Here is a 24,380-nt window from a genome sequence, read left to right as displayed (position 1 = left end):
TGAAAGTATGTGACTCTTTTAATGAAGTATGAGCATCAGTTATTTCCTACCACCTATTTTGCAGGGGTTAATTATCCAGCTTTTTTACATTTTAGGAAAATGGAAGCAAAGAAATTAGGCTCGATAGAACAATCCACCCCTGTGAATCTCAAAAAAGATATTATACGCAAGAAATTAGGATGCACTTACTTTCCAGAAACTTAGAACTGGTACAGGACAGTTTGGTCACTGCTGTCTTGGACTAGGTAATGACAGGACTCCTCCTCCACATAAAGTACATTATACAAAGGATATCCCCTTTTCAGTGTTTTACTGCCTCGTCATCTATGACTGTTTGTCTAACATACATTGTAATGTTCATATTTATTACAGGGAGCTTCTCAAAAAACTCAGACATAACTGTAGAATACTAAACCAGATGATTATCAGTTTTCTTTTCCCCCAAATTAATATTTTATTACAATTTCCAAGTGCACCTGAGTAAGCCCATTATGCTTGATATTGTATAAACTGACAATTCAAAGCAAATTGTATTGACAGACCCTTATTGAACAAAATCACTCAACAAGAACCATCAAGGAGCAATTGTTCATAGTGAAACTCAACTATAATTATGGTACTACAATAATGAGAAAAGTAACTTCTGTTTTTTTTCAGTTAATGCATGTTTCCCTGCTCTGGATTCCAGCACCTAAACTGCTGTATTTGTTGTTAAATGACAATTGCTGATCCTTTCTCAGTGACTTACAAATTGATTCTTTTATTGCATATGCATTTTCTAGGATATCTGAGCCAAATGGCTCCTCCAGTTTATTCTTTCCAGTCTCAGTGCTATTTCACTGGCATGTCTGGCCTATAAACCCTACAACTAATACATCATGGCATGTTTTTTCTGAGGATAGTTCAAACGTATATGGACTTTTCCATTAGGCAGGCAGGAAGTACTTCAGAACCAAAATATGGATGAGCAGTAAGTAACATGAATAGTGAAACTTTTTTTTGTGCTGGTCCATTAGGGTTTAGCTTGAACTGTAGAACTGGGATTAAGCTCTGAGTGTAGGATGTGATAAAAGGAGGTCTTCATTCTCCACCCTTGCTAAATAGCTCATTTCATGCTCAGATGGCCATTGTAAACAATTCCAAACATCTTAGCCCTAGAAGTTCAGAAAAGTTTATTTCCATATGTGGTGATTTTTACATGATATACACTACTACTGCATATTTTTAAAAATCTGACTAGAGAAAACGTGGTAATTTTTTGTAACAAGCATGTGAATTGAAGCAAGTTGCTGTTCATTACTAACAGGAGCAGAAAGATAGGAAGAGGAGAGCTGGAGGAGCCTGATGGATACACACAGAAATGTATTTGTAAATAAGCTACACACAGTTATTCTTTGTTTCAAGGCGAAAGGAAAAAAAAATCTGAACTCCCTTTCTAGCCTAGCAGTAAAGCATTGGATGTGAAAGCAGATGCAGAATTGTTTGACTTTTTATGAGGTGGGAGACAGAGGGAATAGTTACTTGAATAATGTTTAGGGTTTTTTGGTCTGTTTTAGGTAGGAAGCCAGTGTACCTTTACTCAACTTGCTGAAGTACCATTCCCAGGCCCAGCTACTGTATATGGGAAATAATCTGCCTAACTCTGGATTTTACACACTGGTATTTAACAAGCCTGTTTAGGTGCCTTATCAGTTGGTGAAGACTAGACAATTCTGGACTGACTCATATGACCTGTTTGTGACGCATAGTTATGAAAATTTGACTCCTTCCCTTGAAATGCTATTTTCTTGCTCAGAAAAAATCTAGACATTGCTAGCTATGGAGGTGCCTCCACAGTTACGGGAGTTAAGTTATGGGAGATGAATGCTTTTGGTTTTCTTCTTCATGTGTCAATGAGTTTCCATATTTTTCTTATTTCTTCAAGATGTATATGCTTGTCTAAAAACCTCTGCATCTAAAGTTTGCTCCTTGACCCATCTTCCTTGTAACTCTTGGCTCTTGTTCATGATGAAAATCAGAGTTGAAGGGAGAAACTTAAGAATGTGTGCCTTCATGTTGTGAAGGTACAAAACCTCAAAGAAAAATAAGAAAAAAAACCATGAGAACACAAAAATGTCACAGTGTTAGGTCCAGTGCACCATTTATTTGTTGGAGCCCTGACTCATGATGTTTTGTTTTCTTAATTTTGGATTTAGCAGCTCACACATGTTACAACCAAAGCTTTCTCTGTGGATTTCAGAAACTTCAGGAGTATTGATATGTGGCCTCCACTGCTTCTTGAAATGAGAAATGATGCCTTTCTCATGTGTGGAAAACAGCAAGATGATACTCATAAACAATGAAGGAGGAGGTGGTGGCTCATCAGTTTTGTATAGCTCAGAAGTTTAAAGTTTATGTAGACCAAAGGGAAATAGGAGCAAAACGTGTGTGCTCAAATAGTAAATGGAAAAAATACATAAAGGATATTCTAAAGTGCAAAACATGTCAGAATCTTATGAAGATCACAATCAGGCATAGTAATGAATAATCAAAAAATGCCCTGACATTTCAGAATAGGATTAAAATAATACCTTAACCATGTCATTATGCTTATGAAAGCACAAAAACATGTTTTACTGTAACCTTATGTATGCAATTTTTTTATTTTGCTCATTTTGAAATTTCTGTTGTAGCTTACAGCTTCTAAATATAATGCACCTATGATAATGGGTAAATTCACAATAGAGATTAAATAAGCTTTGTTTCTTATGTCCCGTAAGTACCTGTTATGTATCATGGCGTACTGAATATTGATGAAGTGTAGAAGCCCCTGATACACAGACTTAATTTTGTTTAAATTCCTTTACATGCTCTGGGGCCAATAGGGCAAGTGATCCTTGATGCAGTCAGACTCTGTGGACTAATTTTGAACCAAAGAGCATCCCGTGCTCTTTCCACAAGAGGATGTAGAGTGGTACAAACATTGAAAATGTTAAGAGTAACTTATGGGTGAAATGTCATTAGATTAAGCGAAATATGCTGAAATTCAGCTGTAAAAAAAGTGAGGTGAATTGTTTTGGTTAATCTAACTGGGCAAAAGTATCTCTCTTAAATTGAATCTGAACAGAATATGTTATTTATTATGGATTTTTTTTTATTCTTTGCTTCAGTGCTAAAGTGAAAGTGCTGGAATCTTTAGGGTTCTAAGTCAAATTTCAAGGAATCTAAATCTTATGCCAGAATTAGTTCTATTAAAAACTTACTTTTTTTTCCCCCCCCTAGAACATAATTAAATTAAAACTGAATGGCCAAATTTTTTGTGGCTGGTCATTAACAAATTACCTATTCTTGCAAAGAAACTAGTGTACATTCTCCCTCCTACTTATACACTGATAATGCTGGGATTTCTTGGTTTAAGATGGGATGATATAACCTAGTGTCCTGGTTTCGGCTGGGACAGAGTTAACTCTCTTCTTAGTAGCTGGTACAGTGCTGTGTTTTGGATTTAGTGTGAGAATGATGTTGATAACACTCTGATGTTTTAGTTGTTGCTAAGTAGCGCTTATCTTAAGCCAAGGACTTTTCAGTTCCCATGCTCTGCCAGCAAGCAGGTGTGCAAGGAGCTGGGAGGGAGCAGAGCGGGGCAGCTGACCCGAACTAGCCAAAGGGATATTCCATACCATGGAACGTCATGCCCAGTATATAAACTGGGGGGAGTTGGCCGGGAGGTGGGGATCGTGGCTCAGGAACTAACTGGGCATCGGTCAGCGGGTGGTGAGCAATTGCATTGTGCATCACTGGCTTTTTTTTCTCACCCCCCCCCCTTCCTTTTTTTGTTGTATTCCTTTTCATTACTATTATTATTCTTATATTTCATTATTACTATTGTTAGTATTATATTTTACTGTAGTTATTAAACTGTTCTTATCTCAACCCACGAGTTTTACTTTTTTTTTTTCCTTTCCTCCTCCTCACCCCACTGGGAGGGGAGGGGGAAGCGGCCGTGTGGTGCTTAGTTGCTGACTAGGGTTAAACCATGACACCTAGTATTTGAGATAGGATGGTCAAAAATGCAATCCTTGAGCACTGTTCGTTGTTCTGACTTGTGATTTTGTCATCTCTTAAAACTTCTTTCAAGTCGGTATAAGGTGGTCCTTATAAAGCATGGAGATGACAGAATGGTTCCAGGGTACATGACCAAGATTTTGGTGCAAACATCAGCTGTTTTAATGATCCGTGGAAGTTGTTGGGCAACTGCCATAACTCAGATTATTTTTAAGGTACATCAGTTTATGCCAAGAGCCGAGGCTGGCACACTGCCCTCTAAGGATCAGGGGAACATGAAGACAATGCGAAGCCCTCTTTTTGCATGCTTTTTGCAGGTAATGGTGGTTCCCACAGCTTTTTCTTGCAGGCTGAGGACTTGGTTTTTGTGATACCTTGGCCAAGCCACTTCACCTCATCTCCTCTTTTCACCATACATAGCATGGATTTATCTGTTTATAGGTTAGTATTTGAAAAATAGTGTAAGGCTGTCAAATGAGGTGCATTAGATGTACTTAGAATAGTTCATGCGGCACCTTTCAGAACTGGTCTACAAACACACCAGCTCTTGTTCCCCTCCATGTGTACTTCTGAATTCTAATAAGCCATCTCGCCCTAATGATGAAGGTATTTCTTTTTTATTTCTGCTTATAATATGCATGTAAACATAAGCAGCAGGAATAAAACGGAACTTTCTTCATCCATATTGCATTTGTAATGCTAATAAATATGTAGAAAGAGATAATACAGATAACCAACCCAACAAATGGAAACTTGAAGAAATTCTATTTTTTTCAAAGATATATGGCTGGAAAGTATAAATGCAGGAAAAAAAATTGAAATTTGGGCCAGTTATTTTATTTCTATGGTATAATTTTAGCCACTATTTCTCCCTCACCTACCCAGCCTTGAACTAGTGACAAACAACTATTTCTTCTGTTTTTACTCTCTACTGCACTCCATTTGCTTCTCTCATGGAAAGACAAGAATAAGGAAACAAATCATGGAAACAGCGCAACTGCTTTCTCTTTACAGTTCCACTTTTCTTTCCTCAAAACCTTCCAGAATATCTTTCATAGGCACACTGGAGGACTGATGTGAATTAGGGTTGCAGAAGCAGCATGCCGGAGACTGCTAAAACTTCTGTTGTCCAAAGCACATTCTCCCTCTGTCATGTGAGAAACCAGGAGAACGGTTTGCAGTGCTTGTTGCTGCAGGAGGGGAGAGACAGGGATTTGAGAAGGTATTTTACAAGTATACATACAGACTTTTCCTGGCTTCCAAAATATACCAACAGGCATAAATTCTTGCCAGTGGATTACAGGGTAGTGAGTGGAAAAGCATTTAATATGAAATTACAGAACAACAGCTCAGAGAACAATATTTTCAGATTGTGTTGATACAATAAACCTTCTTCAGCTAGCAGTGACAGCTATATGGCCATAGTTTACTAAAAAAATAGAGACTAACTTATGCTCATTCATGTATTTTGTATTTTTATGAATTGATTTTGCAAAGGTATCTTCCCTTGACAAAACTAACTTCACTAATGAAAAGTGGTATTTAGATACAGGAAAATAGAAAGAGCACTAACAGCAAGACAAGTAGACTGTATCTATGTGATTTCCTGTAACAGAAGGATGTATATATGGTAATGCTATCCTGTTTGCAAACTCTGACTTCTGAAGTCTCAAGAAGGAGTTTGGAACCGCAACTTCTATTTTTTGAGGCTGCTTGGAACACAAATCTTAGTGAGGGACCTTCTGTAATGTAAGTCAGTAATGCAAGTGGGATGGCTTGCAGCAAAATTCCCATTGGCTTCATGTGTATTGATGTGGGCTAACAATGCAAAACCCAGCAGAAATTTTTTTCAATTGCTTTTTGCATAATCATTAGTTTTCTTTCTTTCTTTTTTCCTCCATTGGTTCTGTGTTATGGAAAAATACAATTTTTTTTATTCGCTGAAATTAGTTCTCCTCTGGTGCACACAAATGCATCATTATTAGTAGCAGAAGTGAAGAAGCTGCAGTGCCATGGCAAGTGGTTCTCCTGTTTGAAGCGATAGGTAATGAACGAAACTAGTGTGAGGTCTAGGAATGCCTTCCGAGCCCTGGGCGTTTCAGTGAGGGACACCAAGTTTTGCTGTGGGTGCTTTGTACACTATTGGAGTGCTGAAAGGCCCAGCGCTACCTAAGGGAGTGCCTGTGCGTTTTGCTCTGTTAGTCTTATCTCTTTAGCTTTAGCAAGAGGTAAGTTAGTGGGGAACCAAAAGCAGAACATGGCTTTGGAGTGAAAAAATGCCTGATAAGGAGGTGATTTTCTGAGACACATGAATTCTGACCTGCAGAAGTGATGGAGCAATATTTTCTTATATGAACTAGAGAACAGGTTCCAACCTTTGCTGTTTTAAATGGAAGAATAAGTATCCTGTGTTTATGTTAACAGATCTATTCCCATAATGGGTATTAAAGATTTCATTGTAAGTAAAGACTGTAGAAATGAACATGTACTAACTGTATTCTTTTTGGAGGATTAATCTTACATAAAAAAATCATTAAAGTGGGCTTTACTGCATTATTTAAAATGACAACAGGAGACAACAAGCCGAATATTTTGTCATTGATATGACACTTCAAATTCTCCTCCTTATTTGTCACTCTACCACTCAATTAAATGACACATTACCAAAATCTTGTGCTGTGGAAAAAAATAGAAGAGAACTAAAAATATATACGATATGAGTTTTAAATATAATTGGTATTTTACATTATTCTGCAATGTATGGCTTTCTTTTTTCTTTTTTGCATTTCTGCTTATTAAAAAAATGTCAAGCAGATTGATCAATGGAAAATACAAAATTGTAACATATTCTGAGGTGGCATAACATCAATACAGATTGTTTGTCATTTATGCTGATTTTATTTGAATGGCATTGCAGTGCAGCTGGTGGGAGAATTCCAGTGAAGGACTTTCTTAGGGATGAAAACCCACCTTGTCAAAACCAGTCAGCCTCTTGCCACAAGGTAGTAGCTGCATCAAAACAATTAATAACCCCCACACCTTCCACGGATTCATCTAAATTCTGAGTAACGAAATTCATGTCCTTTTCCTGCATCATGCCAAGCACTGACACTGCTCTTGCGTGTTCAGTCTGGCTTTCTGAGATGGTGGGAGTCTGAAATGGATCTGCCAGAGCCAGAGTTACTCTAAGTGCAAGGAGAAGAAGCTGCTTTAGCCAATATCCCACACACGTGTCTGGGGTGGGAATATTTATAGTTTCATGGAAAGTATGAAAACAGTGAATGTGGCTATGGTATCAGTATAAGTAATGTATAAATACGATTATAATTTCATATTGTTATCTTAAGTACGTAGTAAAATGATAAGTTTGTTACACTAAGGTGCTGCAAATGCTAAATGTGATATACATAGTGTGTAAAATCCATATTTGGGGTTAGAACCTGTTGCCTCAGAACACTATATAATTCCTCTACTTTAAAAGTCTATTTTCTTGCAGTACTCCCTACTCCAGCACTACTAGGTATCTAAAACTGCTGCAAGAATGATTTGTTTGACTGATTCGATCATTGAATCCATCTTCAAACCTTTCTATATTTGTCCTCCCCCAATTCAAACATGAAGTTGTGTGCTCTCCTCCAGCAGCATCTGCAGTTTTTAGCTCCTAGATGCTCTTGACCTCTGTCTTTTATTCCAAGTCCTCGGCCCAAGCTGACACCTTTTCCAGTGTCCTTTTTCCATGCCTTGTCTTATGTGGATCTTGACTGTAAAATTAACCTGGTTCTTCTTCAGATACTTCTCCAGTGCCTATGCCTGTATCTGTGTGAAAACACTCACCTGAATTGGTCAAGTCTTTAAACTAGAGTTTGGGTGTCCACCCATCTAGTGAGGTGCACCCATTCTGCAGAGGGGACTCATCATTGGTCACAGGAGTGCCTTTTGGTGCATGCTTTCTTGCCCGTACAGAGTTCCCTGGGGCTACATGTGAGCTCCCACAGGTGCTCATGTAGCAGGCTCACGCAGCGCTGGCATGGCTGTCTCTGTGCTGCAGCCTGTGCCATCCTTCTGAGCCCTGAGCGCTTTCCCGACTCCCATCTGTATCGCCTCCCACTGCTGTTTGTCCTTAAACCTGTTTCTTCAAGTAAAGATGTCCATGTTTCGTATGTGTAAGCAATCATAAATATAGGAAAATAATTCAATGCATTCCAGAATTGCATTAGCCCACCCCGTGACAAAATAATCAAAGATTGCTTCTCCATCTCAGAAACTTCTCTGCCCTCCCTCCCCCATTTATTCATTCCTGTCCTTGTTTTGAGGATGAAGAATTCATCTTCCTCAGTACCATGAGAGCAACATGGATTTTCATAATCTAAGTAATAGTCTTTTTTCTTTTTTTCTTTGTCTAGAGGCAAACATTATGCTAGTTTAGAAATCTCTCAGTATTATTTTTCAAAGTCAATTTTGTAGTCCTCTTTAAAGCAAAAGCAGTATTCTGTGTTTGTACAGGGTTCAGCACACCCCTTAATCTTTTCTGGACTCAAATTGTACCACAGTATAAAGGATAACATCTGCTCTTTGCAGCTAAAATGAAACTAACATCAACTAATGTCATCCATAGCCTTTTGTCTTACCAAGAACTTTGTTCTACACAAGCCCTGGGTTGGCTGCCACCCTCTGACCCTTTGGAGATTAGGCATCCCAGATTGCAGTTCAGTCTGTCCCACTGCCTGCCCTTGGGACTGGTGTCTCAGTCTCTGGACTGAGATGCCCAGTGTTGGATTCTACCCTTGGATGTGTCAGAGTCAGCTGCTCATCCTCACGTCTCAGCCAGCTTCTCCAGAGCCAACTGCTAGTCCCATTCCTTCAACGATCTGTGAACTGGAGAGTCTCTTCATGCAACGCAAATGCACGATGGAATCACTCAAGTGCCTCTACTGGGTACTGATCTAGGGAAGAAAATACAACATTGTGTAATGGTGACCAAACACAGCCTGGTCGGGTATACTATACTGACTAAATGGAGAGGGCCACTTGATTTTCTGAACCTGTTTTTCCTACCACATCTTTGAAATCAAGATGTGTCCTACCTTACGTTTCCTGACACTTGATGTACTTACATTTGTAAAATGTTTAGAGATCCTTGTATGAAATTTGCAAACCTGTAAAATTGTTGGAAAAGAATTGTTTGCTGGGAATAGAACCTGTGTTACTGCTTTGATGATAAATATACCCACTGGAATCTGCTGTGTAGCAGAGTTTTTTACTATATCTTCAAGCAACCAAAATAATAGCTGAGACATTTTTGATCTACAGGTACTCCAAAGACAAATACTATGCTGACTAAAAGTCCCACTGTATTGCCTGTCACAGTCCATCTTGAAATACATAAGTATCTTCAGTGATACATTAAACTTGCAGCCAAAATAGGATGGCTTTTGTCAAGTGCTGGCACACTAAAAGAAGAGTATTTGAGAAGTTAGTGTTAGGATCGAGATTTAAGATTTTTGCTTAAGATAATCAAGCGATGGAGATGGGTTCATTTTTGTGGTGTCTTGACACAATCTTGCATCAAGTTCATTTGCGATCTAGGTAGGATGGCGAGTGATACAGACTGAGTCTGTGGGAAGCTATCAGCCTAAGTGACTAAATTTATTGTTCACCACAATTCCTGAATACTTAATGATATGCTGATCTTCCAATATACAGTGACCTGTTTGAAGACAAATGCTACTTATTTTGGTATATTTACCATATCATGGCATTCCTGTGCTATCATGTGGAAGAGCTGGTTTTGTGTTAAGGCTTATCATTTCAAGTGATTAAAGGAACACATCGAGCAGTTTAAAAACTCATAAACATTATCTGGTAAAAAATACTGAAATCTCTTTTTTAAATCCACAGATAAATGCATATAGATACATTTCATAGTTACTTTAGCCTAGAAGTTCCTGCTGTTGGTCTGAGCAAAATGAAGTACAGTTTGTTGGGGTTTTTTGGAGGGGGGAGTATTTTGTGAGAGAACATAGAAGAATTAAAAATTGCTTTTACAAAATAAGTGTGAAAATAATTTGTGTTGAAGGATATGAATCTAAGGAGCGTTAAAGATGTAACAAGGGCCTATGAACCTCTAGAGAACCTTACAAAATAGCTTCCGGAAAACATAAGGCTCCAAAGGATTACTAACAGGAAAGTAGGGGCACTGTTTTGAAGCTCAATAGCTCCATTTGTCATTCCCTTCGAATGCAAATCTTCCATAAAGGTGTTTTAGTTGTTGATTTAGCCAGAAAGAGAAATTTCTGGGTAACTTATGCCTGACCAAATATACCAGCTGAAAGCCAGTTTTACATCCATATTTATTGCAAGATGCTGTTGTCTGCAACAATTTAGAAATTACTAGTTTCTTGAGAGAGTTCTGCATATAGTAAGATCCTCTAGCATCAGGCTGCCATTTGTTTACTTCTCTAGATTATAGAATACTCCTTTCACATGGAGATGTCAGCCCCTTGACAGTAAGCAAATGGTAAAGGTAAGGGAATCTAGGTCATTCATGTGCTTGAAACTAAAGAGACTAGGCTATACAACTAGTCATCATTAGCAAGCTGAAGTAAAGAAAACATTAATTTTTAAAATGCTGTGATCTCCAAGAGCTGAGAAGTGATGTAGCGTTTAAGCTTATAATGCAAAACCAGGGTATAACCAATGTTATCAATGGATGCAGATGAATATAAATTGATTTGGTGGCAGATGCACATCTGCAGCCGAGACCAAACATTCAATTAAAAAAAAAGAAGCTGGTAATCCTTCACGCTTCAGAAAGGCTATCCAAAAAGACTATTAAGGCATCTGAGAATTTTCACACAGAAAAAAATGTACTACTGTGCCAACATTATGAATCACTTGTTTATTCATTGAGGACCTAAACATGAGGGTGGATGCAGAAAGAACCCCAAATTTTGTTAGCAGAAATGAGAGAATATTGTGAGGAACTCCAGAAAGACTAGACTAAGCTACATGAATGAGCAGCACTGGGGTACCTGGAACTCCAAGTCACCATGCTGGGACGAACAGAGAAATGGCTCACTCACTTTTTAAAATTCAAGGTTAGCTGTAACAGCTCAGGAGAAGTACCTGGCTGTGGCTTATTGTGTATTGTGGACAGTTTAATGAACACTTCCACTGTTAACCAAACTGAACAGAAAGTTAGCATGTACAGAAATGGACAGTTGTGGTGGAACGATCATAATGTTCTTCTGCGCTTTCTCACCCTGAACACTGTGTTTGTTTCTCATCCCCTCGTCCAAATAAAACACAAACATAATCTGAGAGGCAGAGGAAAAAAGCCATGAAAGAAGCTTCCTTTGGATTTGAAAAATATTGGAACAGCTAGTGTTATATTGAGAAAGTGAAATGGGTGGACTCGTGGTGTCACCACTTGGCACACCCCTGGTTTCCCACAAACCCCAAAAGAGACAGGCACTCTCAGGGAAAGAAAAGTTTGCCATTTTAAGACTTTTTGCCTCCTTCCCAATCTTACGAACATACTTATTCATTACATTAGTTTTGCATATATTAGAATGGCTCCTTTGTAATATTAACAATTCTAAAAAACTTCTTGCTGCGTAGCCTGATTAGCATGCTAATTGGGCCTCTCCTGTCAAGCAGTTCTAGAGTGGTAGTTTATTCCTGGGTATCAACAGTGAAATAGTATTTAGTTAAGTACCCAGTTTAAAAGTTTATCTTCAGATTTGGATATCCTTTTAAGAAATAAATGTAACGTGTTATTCTACTTCAATTTGGATATGATCCCACCCTGGAACCATACAGAAAAGCTGTGCTAGTTGAGCAAAACTTTGATTTCAGTAACATTGTGTGTATATTATGTATGTACAAACATATGAATTCAGAGTTTTGCTGGATTATACACACCCAATACACACACCCAAACTAGGAGAGCTTTTTTTGTGACATCCTCTTCTATCTGTCTATCTGTATGCCCCTAAATCATTGAGATATTTTTCTTTGAGAGGAAAATTTTGGTACTGAGTTTGTAATTTCTTGGACATGGCTTATGATTTTTTTTTTTTGCCTTAACTCAAATATATTCCAAAATGTTACACAGCAAGCGTTGCTATTTGGAAATAGCAGGCTCTCCTTTGATGTTTTTTAAGGGGAGAATACACCAGAGCAAACGATGCACATTCAGCTAATCCAGTACCAAAAAAAAAAAAAAAAAGATAGAAAATAATTCTTAGAGAATATGACAGGGAATTGTGTTTGTGATATAAATGAGAATTTTGAAAATATGTAACATTTAACTACTGTGAATAATCTGTGCATAACAGCTGGAATTATAAGAGCCCCATAATATGTCTATAATCCTAATGTGTTTCTTTGCTGTTTTGCAGGCAGACCAGTAATGATTGTAGTTGAATACATGGAGAATGGATCCCTTGACTCCTTTCTGCGGGTGAGGTGCCATTTTCTGATGACATTTGAATAAGACACCATTCTAGGTTAAGATTTTAAATCATTTATCATAAATTAATTTCTAGATAATGTTATTCATGGATTTTTAGTGTAGAATAGAAGCATTTTCCCCAGGGTACATTTCTGAGGTACAGGGATACATTAGAGCATGGCTGGAAAAAAAGAAGAATTAAACTTAAGAATATAATTGATTTCTTCTACAAAAGTAGTTCCCATATTTAGCAAAACGTATTTCAAATAGTGTTTTTGTGAAGGAAAAGATAAATTGAAGCACAAATGCCTAGCCTTATGGAAGCAGTCCATTTTTCTCAATCACCTTCAAAAATACTTTGTTATGATTTTTTGGGTTGGTGAAGTGTAGAATAGACTCAGTAATTGATTTATAATTATTTATGGTTATTTGCAAATTGAATTAGAAAACAGTTCATGGGTGAAATGTCCTGGCATTAATTAACTCCCAAAGGTCACTAATAAACATTAAAGAAGGGCTACAGAAAGCATGAATAACATGTTGGCACAACTGAATTTAATTTTTCTTAGAAAAGTAGAAGGAAAGGATGACCCCCCCTAAGCTAAACTTATCCTAAAACAGTCTCTTTGTTAACAGAACCCCTGGAAATGCTCTGGAGGCCCACTGACATAAGACCCCGTGTGAATAATTTGATTGTCAAGTATTTCAAATTTATCTTAAAAAGTAAACATCAGCCCTTACTAGCCCGGTGTCTTGCCATTGCCATCTTGCAGAATGGTAAAGCTGGGGTTGTAGGCAAGGTCGGAGCGGGTGGTAGGGTGACTATAGGTTTATGAACTTGTTTGAAAGGGTATCCCAAGTGCGAAGGAGAGGTGTTCAACAAGGAGCTGTGAAAATATTTGCACAAAAATCTAGATGATGGTGATTCAAGGATGCTTTGGTAGCAGGAAGAAGGAACTGCTAAGAGAAAAGAATGAATAAGCAGGAGGGAAAAAACAGCCAACACTTTAGAAAGAAGACTTAAATCAGAGAGAGGGAAAGTCAGTCATACAGGAAGTACTTGTTTGACAGCAGGTTGAGAAAAGAGGTAGCCACAAGAGAAGAGCATTTGGAACAGAGGATACTACCCTGAAAGCACATCAGAGCCATTATCTTAGATATTTCTAGACATTGTTTCTCCCTTCCTTTTGCTTTTGATTATTCCATAGTATTTTTTCTCTAACATTTCCTGTTGTCCTCTTCACTGACTCTCCCAAATAATTTTTTATTTTCCTTTGTCAAGACACATGACAGATATCTGCTATGTTGTCAGAAACACACCAGCACCACAGTTTCTGGTGACAATTTGCTGATCTCTCAAAATCAAGTTATTTTTCTGGAGAGTTTGATATCATCAAGTTCTTCTTAGAAACTGAGTAGGTTTTAAAAATCACGCCCCTTGCCTTTCTGGCTCATCTCTCTATCCATCTGCAGCAGACAGACTGCCGCTGATTTGAGTACCTGGGGCTTCCCTGGTCTGTAATTTTTCAGAGTGCCGCAGGAAGACTTGCCTGGGCCTGAAGCTCTGCTCTGTGTGTGTGCCTGTGTGTGTGTGCAGAATTTCATAGAAGAGAATAAAACCAAATACTGAAATAATTCATGAGAGAGAATTACCTTTCTCTGAATTGCTCTGGTATGATATCTATATTCCAATTATTCTTCACATGCATTTATTTATCAGAATAGTTACTACTTATTAGGATAGTTTAATAGAAACTGACATCAGCAAAATTATGATGTTACTGTGAAGCAATACTTCTCACATTGCATCAGATATATTTGTAGGCAAAACTGCTGGGGGGAAACGTGAGCTAATAATTTCTGCCGCTGGTTTCCATGTATATTATTTTACAGGTTCAATTCACACTTCAGATATGGTTTATTCTTCTAAAATGCTTTTTAAAAGGACTTTAGATAATATTCAGCATCCCAAAGCACTGTAGATATATCATCAGCATTTCTGTTAATAATTAGCAGAGCAAATGGCTGCAAAGTAATCTATTTAAAAAGAAATCCAGCTGCTTCATTAATAATAGTTGTTTCCTGCAGATATAAGTCTACACTTTTAAAAGCTTTTGTGAAGATACAAAGAAGCAGAGAGGGTTTATCTTTAGCAATCCTAATGAAAGGTGTTCAGTGAATATAACAATTCTTATGTGGTGAGATTTGGAAGGGCTTATAAGATAGTCTATCTTTCTTATTATTTAAAGGAATCACTTGCTACAGTGCAAAGTGTTTTTACAGAGAGGGGAAAAAAATCCATTTCTCACCATAAGAAATATTTTCCCCCACACCGCAACCTGCAAAAATTAATGAGCACATCCCTCTAACCTGTCCTTCTCCAAAAGCCTGCAAAGATGGGTCAATCTTACAATTTCAAAGTGAGACTCTGTGATGAACCATGTGAGGGTATTCCAGAAGAAAGACTCCTCATGGAAGACATTTGCCATCACCCTCCTCACAGCCTTGGTGGGATATTAGCTTTCATGCCAGTACGAGTTGTGCCATGAATCATAAGCTCCACGTAAAACTCCCCTTGCCCCTAAACCCTAAAATCTTAATAGCCTTTACTTCCTTGCTTTACAGATAGGGAAATAAAGCACTGAGATGTTAAGTGATCTGCACAGTATTGTGCACAAAGTGCATGGCAGAGAGTAGAAATGAAATCAGTTCCCCTGAACCCCAGGCCAGCAGCTTACACTCATCCTTCATCTTATTTAGTGCTTTATCTTGATTGCAGTTATGTGACCAAGTCCCCAAACCAGTGCCTTACTTTCTGCTATTTGGATGAATTAAACAGCAAGCTCAGCTAGATTATGTCTTCCCCACCCCACAAAATATTCTGTAACTGGCTGCTAACTTTGAGCTTTTGGGTAAAAAATCTGGCATGCATTTGCAATATGAAGATGCTGCAGATATAGTCTTAGTGGAAAGGCATCAGCTAATTAGAACCAATGCTGTAAGATGATGGTAATTAATTATAGCGATTGTGCACCATCAGACATCCTAAATTGCTGGAGACACTTGACACTAAATTTTCTTCAGAAATCCTGCATTATTTTTGCAATTATATAAAACTCATTTCCATAAGATGAAACTCAGTTTTTTTTTTTTCTCATATAAGATTGAGACATGTAAATTAATCATCCCACAAAAGCGTACTTGAAATTTGCTGTCAATGAAATGGTCATTTGACCAGAAATAAGGTACACATGACTTCATTTCTGGTAACACTTCGAGAGATTTCTCTGAAAAAGGATGTGAGCTCCCAGCTTAGTATTTCCTCAGGGGCTAGAGGCTCCTCTTTCAGTATTGCTCCAACAGCTGCCAGAGAGAAGTAATCTGTGCTCGGAAAGAAAGTGGCTAATACTTCAGCTTGGGAATTCGAGAGATCCAGATACAATTTCCTGTTACCAACTTCACACGCAGACCTTGGATGGGACACATTGTCTTTACGTTTCAGTCACCTGCCTGTGTCATGGAGATCTTAGCAATCACTTATTCTGCAAGCATATGAGGAAAATAATAAACACACGAAGAGCTGAAAGGGCAGCTATCTGTATTGATAGAGAGATGTACTTAGTAATTAAATAGGATAGTTGCAGTCAGATATGTTTGCTCAGGTTTGTTGATACAGACTATAGAAGATAGGACAAGAAAGACAACCAAGAGAGACGCATAATCAAAAAAAAAAGCCTAAAAACCACAAAACCCTTTTAGCAAGCAGTTTGCCACTGCTGTGGGTTTGAGATGCCTGTTCTCTGAGCATGGCTATGACTAAGTAAACCACATGGGTATTAAACCACTGCTTGGTGATCTTGCAGTCTTCATACATGACATAAATGCAATCCCATTTTCCTGAGGGAAAACGGAGATGAGTGCCATGTTGCACCCAAGACCAGCAGTTCAGAGGGTGATACAGTAATATAACCGACGTCTGAATCCCAGTTTCACTCTCTCGCTGTTTGTGCTGGACACCACAACATTTCCCTCAGTCTTGCCTGCCAGACGATTGTAATAATTCCTATAAAAGTCCTTTGCCCTGAGGTTGGTCCTTTCACCCTGACACACCCTCCTCCGCTTAGCCCACTCTCTAAGTAGATGCCTCACAGACTTATGGAGCTATTAAGAGTTAAATCTCATCTACTGTTTTCACAGCTCCATCTAAAGGGTCATTCTTGGCTAAAATAATTGGCTTTAGCATCACATAAACAGGAACAGGGTGATTAGGAGGCTAGGTGGCTTGTGTGCTTGGGAGGGCTACTGCTTCTTGGGCTCCGTTGCACAGAATGATACCTGGAGAGCATCTACGGGCTGTGGTCTGCACTCATCCTCCTTGTGCATCGTTCAGTATGGGCATGGATTTAAACCATAGAAAAGGAATGCATCTAGAAGCTGACTTTTGGGGATGTTTGTTTGTGGTTGGCTACGTAGAATCATGTAAAATGAACAAAAAAACTATCACCAGAGTACTTTAACTTCTTTCAGTATTTTTCTGCAGCTGCAGACTACCAGACTACTGTCAGTGTTTTATTCCTGCTCAGTGTCCAAGGTGTGCTAACCAATAGTCGGTGCGGTGAGGCAAGAACCAGGGACACAGCAATATTAATCAGATGAGAACTCATGGTATTGCAGCAGGTTCTGCAGCAGGCCTGATACTAAAATAATCTATCAGCTGTATCCACTGCACTGTATTTGCTCACCCTTCTTTATTAGGAAGGGAATGTGCACTCTCCAGGGATCAATGTGGGAAAGAAAGCTCCTCAGGGTTTGCAGCATTTTCCCTTAACTGTACCCTGAAGACACAGATGTTTAGGTTTGAAAGATGCTCCTGTCTTGCCAGTTTTGTGAATCTCTGAGCTGCAGGAGGAAGGGATTCATTTACCTAGGGTAATCACAGGGTTGTCTTGCTTTCTTCATTGTTACTATTTGCAATAGTAATGCTCCTCTTCCTACCCAAAAACTTGTGACTGATATATTTCCTTTCACTTCAGAAAATTAAAATACTTGTAAAAAAATGTTAGATTTATTTACAGGCATGCATAGTAGGTAAAAATGCTGTAAAATATATTTTGTTCTTCCAAAGAAAATATTTTCTAAAGATTCTATAAAAAAATATGCTTAACTGACTTAGAGCACTAACTGCAGCAGACTGTACAGCAAATGAAACCCTGGAATTCATCACCAAATTTTAATCCCTTGAGGCCTGTCTAGCAGAGGCTAAGATAAGTGTAAAAATATGTGGGAAAAAAATGTTACTAGAAGGAGAAAATATTATGATATATTGCTCTTTGATGCAGTAATCGTTATGAAGTTATTCTCAGAGCAGCTTTGCTATCAGGCTCACTCTTTTTTCAACTACAGTTTAGATGCTGCGGCAGACACCTACATTTAGGGAGTTTGGGGGAAAGGGAGAAAAGAGAAAAATGAAGACTTGTAGAAAGTTCTGAAAAACGATGTTGTAAAGTATATGTTGTATATCCATCTAACATGGCCTCACTAGACAGAGTCAGCTTTGGGGAAAAGAGGCCAGATGGCCTTTCCTAAGTTTAATGGTTCCCATTATTATTTATCTGCATCCAGAGAGGCAACAACATTAGAGCTCATAACTAATACTCCTTCTTTTGCTTTCACACGCAGCATTCATGTGCACTTTTATTTATTGGAGGCACATGCCTTCCCTGGTAGGATAAAGGTGGCATTTTGCTTTCAAAAACGACTCTGTAAAGAAGAAAACCTGCACTGGAGACTGCTGATACCAATATTTTTTTTCTGAACCAAAAAACAAATTGAGCAATTAGAAACTGAGTTTGAATGAATGCATTACCGTAATAGTGAAATTGTAAGCTGCATATATTTACGTGATCTAAGATTACACTGAGAAGCTGTCATTGATGCTACAGAGCCAACATTTGTTCTCAAGCAATGTTTTACCCTGCTAAAAGGAGGTAGAAAACAGTATTTCTGATACTGCTGTGAGAAGTTCATTTAGAAATGCTTCATTTAGATATTTAGATATCTATTTAGATATAAATATCATTTAGATATTCTTCCTACTGAGCAACAAGAAATTTATTACAAACTGTCTTGTATTTGAAGCCAAAAAGAATTTGATAGGTAATGTGGACACTTTCAGTGTGCTCTTTATCTTTGCAAATTTGTGGAGAATACGTAAGAAATCAGGAGATCAGAACAAAGCCAATGTCATCCATGCCTTTAAAAAGAAAGAAAAAGAGAAGCCAAGAAATTACAGACCAGTCAGCTTAACGTCAACTGCTGTAACATTTCTGGAACAAATTATCAAAAAAGTATTTATAAGCACCTTAAAGATAACAGTGAGATAAGTATGAGCCAACATGGATTTGTCAAGAACAAATTATGTCAAACAGTCCGGTTTCCTTTTGTAACAGGGCGCAGGCTTTGTGGGTATGGGAGAAGAAGTTGATATCATAAATCTTGACTTTAGTAAGGCTTTAAAACTCTCTCACATGAGATCCTTATGAGCAGCCAGAGAAATATTGTCTCCATGAAATTTCTTTTGGTGGACACTGTACTGGCTACATACTGTATGGAGAGAACAGACTTTGGATGGTGTCGTGGTTTAACCCCAGCCAGCAACTAAGCACCACGCAGCCGCCCACCCCTCCCCGCTCCCAGTGGGATGGGGAGGAGGATCTGGGGAAAAAAGTAAAACTCATGGGTTGAGATAAGAGCGGTTTAATAACTAAAGTAAAATAAAATATAATACTAACTAATAATAATAAAAATATAATAATAATATTAATGAAAAAGAATATAACAAAAAAGAGAGAGAAATAAAACCCAAGAAAAGACAAGTGATGCACAATGCAATTGCTCACCACCCGTTGACCGATGCCCCAGCAGTGATCCGCCCCTCCCGGCTAAATCCCCCCTGTTTATATACTGAGGATGATGTTCTATGGTATGGAATACCCCTTTGGCTAGTTGGGGTCAGCTGCCCTGGCTCTGCTCCCTCCCAGCTTCTTGCACACCTGCTTGCTGGCAGAGCACGGGAAACTGAAAAATCCTTGGCTTAAGATAAGCGCTACTTAGCAACAACTGAAACATCAGCGTGTTATCAACATCATTCTCACACTAAATCCAAAACACAGCACTGTACCAGCTACTAAGAAGAAAATTAACTCTCTCCCAGCTGAAACCAGGACAGATGGAAAGATGCATGAAGTAGGGTTGTTCTGCAGTCTGTGTTTCCCCATATTTTCATTAACCTTCTGGATCCTGAGACTGCGACTAAACTTACGAAATTTTCAGGCAATGCAAAGCCTAGTAGGAACACAGGCAGACAGCAGGACAGAGGTAGAATTTAAAATCATTACAACAAATTTAAGAAATAATTTAGTAACTAATTAGTTTTAAAAACTAATTAGAAATAAGTAAGGACAAGGGCATGATACTCCACTGAGGCTGGAATAATCAGCTATAGAGTAGAGGACAAAGAGTAACTGTTCAGAAGGAAGTCTGCTGGAAGAAATTACTCTAGAGGTTGCAGTAGGTCAGGGATGTCATGTTGCTGTGAAAATGGCAAATACCACAATGGAATCTAGAAACAGGAGTATCCCCTGCAAGGTCTGTGAAGTAACTTTTCCTCTCTGCTTCACATTGGCGAGGCCTCAGAGTACTGTGTCTTGTTTGGACCTTAATGCTTCAGGAACTGTATGGAGTAGGTGGGCAGAGTCCACAACAAAATCAAAAAGAATAGTTGCCAAGCAAATGAGATCTGTGGACTGAACCTGTGTTAAGCCCAAAGAAAAGGGCAAGAGACATATTTAGTCTTCATGGGCATAAAAAGCAGTTGCAAAGAGGAATTGAAATCTGTGCCAAAGTGCCATGCTCAAGGGAGTGGGCATCTTATTTAAGATGTGGTATAGAGTGGGTAGGATAAGAAATATTGGCCCTAATGGTCTTTAAGTGCAGGTTAGAAAAGCATGTCAGGAATGACACAGGGTGAGATTATTTGATTCCCCCTCAAAGTCCCTTCCAGCTCTGTGATTCTGACAGCTATATTCCAGTGCACTGAAGTGGGCAGGGACACCTGGTTATTCTAGGACATGCCTTTCTTGTTGTTGTAGCTGAGTAAGCAAAACAGGGTCACAGGTTGCAAGGCTACTGCTGCTGTTCTGTCTGGATTTGAGGGTGGCTATTGCATCCTAAAATAAGGAAGGGCTTCATCTTGCAACATTTTTTTTAATAATAAAACAATTTCCCATATTTTTAATGGTTGAAGAGGCACTTAGATTCTTGTGTAGGATCACTCAGTAGCTTTTAAAATTAACTAAAGTAATTTCAGGTTTTTATGTATTACATTTAATGAAATTAGGTATTACTAATTGTATGGAACCCTGTTAACAGTTGATTAAAGAAGAAATTGACAGTTGACCTTATTCAGTAAAAGTAATATAAACCTGAGTGCGATCCATATGATAGTATGAAGCATGAGTTATACTTCCAGGAAATACCAAGTTGCAACTTGAATTTTGGAAGACTTATCCTGATAAAGTTCTACCACTTACTTTGCATGGTAGAATAGTAACAATAAATGCATGGCAAAAACTACATCTTTCATATAGTGACCAGTAGGAACTGTCACTGGTGAATATGATCTAAGTTAGACACAGACACACCATTTTTAATGCTATTCTCCATCTAAAATAAGATCTAAATCATCTGCAGTAAAACATTTAGACCTGTAGCAAATCCTGTATGCTTCTAAGAATACAAGGACATAAAAGTGCTCTGACTTATAGGGCTGATAAAGAAGTGGATTTTAGAACAGACAAAAGTCCAGAAACAATACAGAAAAATTCAATGAGCATGCCTCCAAAAGGTTACTCAGTAGTGAAATGGAAAAAATCTTCTGAAGAAGAAAAATTCCATGGGCTTGTAGAAAAGCACTGAACTAGTGCATGCTGGAGCTGGAAACTAGAGGGTGAAAAGCAATGAGAGAAACTTAGGATACCATCCTTCCTCCCCTACAGTAACTGACCCTCTTCACCGGCCCATTATACATCAGTGCTATTGAAAGGTCTGTAACGGGAGGAGAATATTTCATGTACATAAGGTTTTCAAAAGCAAACTGTAGCTGAATGAAAAAACAACATTTTTTCAGGGCATTTGCAGGGCTGCATAAATGCAATGGCAACTACTCAGATATTGCATCTATACTCAGCTGTTGAGAAAAGTTTATTTAGCAAAGCCATTAAAGCCTGATTAAAATCTGATGGGATGATAGGATAAATGTGGTAAGTTGACTGAGGTCTGAATTGCTGCCAGTATTGATTAACACCCTTAACACTCCAGTGGGAATCCTATCAAAAGTATATTTCAAATCTAAGCCATGGGAATCAGAATAAAGCCCTGGATAACAACCGCCGTATCATTCAGATGAGCATTTTATGTCCCTGTATACAAGCAAATGAAACAAGATAATGGAAAGTTACCAAAGGATTGATTTGACTCACAGATGTACGTGGGGATTTACAAATGCTGAAAATACGAGGCCAGATTCATACCTGGTATAATTTCATCAACTTAGTTGAATTTTCCAAGGGTTAAATATGGCCCATAGTCTCTGTCCTGATCAGCTTAAATCAGACAAATATTTTGATATATTGGAAGATAACAGTTTATAGATTGTAAGGGAATACAACTGGCATGGAAACTGATGCAGAAGTGATTACAGAGAGACTGAAAGAGAGAAGACTTTTGCTGACAGGAAAAATGTAGTTGTTCCAACTGCAAGGCTAGTAATGAAACAATATAAAACCAAGAAGAGACAGAGGAGAACAGATGCAGAAGAGGATTCAGAGAAATATACAGAGGGAGAAGGAGGACAGAATAAAATTGCAACTGGTATGTTAGCAAGTCTATAATTTCTTTAAAGGTGGAGATAAGAAGCTTGAACTTTTTTGTGTCAAGGCAGAAGCCCAAAGAAATTTGAAAGAAAATGGCAAAAACATGAGATTGTTTTTAAGTCAGGCATTTCTGCTATATTGGTAAGGCAAATACTGAGATTTGGAAAGAGCAGAAAAAGGTTATGTTTTATGAAAAATCAGTCAAGCATGGTCAAGATTTGAAAGAGCACAAATTAAAAAAGGAAGGAATGAATCCTTGTGATCCAAGCAGACAAAAGGTTAAGGGAGATGTTGCAGATGACTCTGAGGTTTGTTGAAAGAATGGAGCTGTTAACGATGATAAGGAGGAGGAAAAATCTAGAGGTTTGGGGGGGTTGGTTTTGTTTGGCGCTTTGTTGTGGGGGCAGGGGGGCTTGGTTGGTTGTTTTGCAAAAGTAAGTCATAGGTGCTTTGTGCCAAATCCTAATTCTACAGTTAGCTAAAAAAAGTTATCCATACAGGGTAAGTGTGAAGAGTATTAACTGTTTGCAACCAGCTTAACAAATTTTGAGTCAATTGAACATTTAGAAATATTAAATAAAAAGCAAAACCCAAATCCCGTATGGCTTCTTTATGTAAAATATTGGATAGAGTTCATGTCCTTCCTTTATTGGAAGAAGCTTAAAGTATTTAAGAATATTCTCTTTTGTCTCTCTTTGCTTAATTGCTAGATGGAAAGTTTTTATTTAAAATATCTGTCACTGGCATGTTTTGCACTTTGCGAGGTTCCCCTTATTCTTGTGGTAGGGGCCTGTGATAGGGAATGTCATAGGCCCATAACAGGGGATGGCCTTTTGTAAAGTGTCTGGTTATCACACTTGTGTCTTGACTCTCAGCTGAGTGTCGTCTGCAGAACTGACTGCTTACAGGTGGCTTTGATGGAGACAAAAAAGGAAAGGGGTTGCTTATAGGCGTGACATGATTGCTTGGAGAGATCTGCCTCCATTTTTGTGTGGGGAATTTAGAGACAAAAAGGCTCCAGAGCACTGACACAAGAGGAACAGTGACAACATTCAAGGGGAAAAGTTGCTATGAATCAGTCATAAATAGCTGATTTCAAAGAAGTGTCGTTAAACATGCTCCGTTTGGAGAAGTCTGTGAGATGGCTGTGGTGTTTAATTAATTGAACAATAGTAACTTTAGGAACTAGTTCCTCCAACTTCTTTATAGGCAAACAACTTTTTCAATTTAGCAGCCTGTTATGCACACTAAATGACTTATCATTTAGGAATGTATAATTTCTTGATTTAAGTAGAGGTATAATATTTATTAAAGCCAGGTCTTGGTCTAGCATTGCTTCATCTCAGAAGATAGATTAATAACATGAGAAGCTAGTAACATCAAACTTCTCCATGTCTGGGGTTTTGTGGTTGGTTTGTTTGTGGGTTTTTTGGTAACCTTAATTATATGAGTACTAATTCCCTATTTCTTTAAATGTTTATAACCTGACTAGCTAAATATACGCCCCAAATCATTGAATCGTGATGGAAATGCTGAAATACTTTGCTGATCAGGGATAAAGTTAAGCATATCTGTACAGTTCAGCCTGTTGCTTTGCTGAATCTAATGAATTTATTGAACTTACTGTAAACTTCTCCCCTACAAAAATCATCTTGCTTAAATGTATGAGCTAAGCAATAGATCAGAACACTGCTATTTGTCTGTAGCCCGATGCTGAAAGTGTTGAAAGAGAAAATGGAAAGTTAACTTGCTTGCAGGGAAGAGTTTTTTGGTTTTGTTTGGCTGTTCCTGCTAACATAAAAGCCTGGCTCACTGCATAATCCATGAGAAGCTAAATGTCTGCCAGCTGAGGTCACAAAAATACTGCTGTAAGCAGTCCGCTATAAATGGTAGATAGGGCAGACCTAAACCAGGCAAAGAGCCCATAATCAGATTTCTGTGCAGGTACT

General features: G+C 38.3%; 1 protein-coding gene across 2 annotated transcripts in view; it reads left to right on the top strand.

Moving 5' to 3' along the window:
- EPHA6 (EPH receptor A6) overlaps positions 1–24,380 on the top strand; it is a 513,048-nt gene that overhangs the window by 432,359 nt on the left and 56,309 nt on the right. For both annotated transcript variants that reach the window (XM_050915616.1, XM_050915617.1), the window contains one exon: positions 12,447–12,508. In XM_050915616.1, the coding sequence (XP_050771573.1) occupies positions 12,447–12,508 (62 nt within the window). The remainder of the gene's footprint in view (positions 1–12,446; positions 12,509–24,380) is intronic.

Source organism: Gymnogyps californianus, chromosome 1, assembly GCF_018139145.2.
Source record: "Gymnogyps californianus isolate 813 chromosome 1, ASM1813914v2, whole genome shotgun sequence".
NCBI classification, from domain to species: domain Eukaryota; kingdom Metazoa; phylum Chordata; class Aves; order Accipitriformes; family Cathartidae; genus Gymnogyps; species Gymnogyps californianus.
This window is presented reverse-complemented; position numbering and strand designations above follow the sequence as displayed.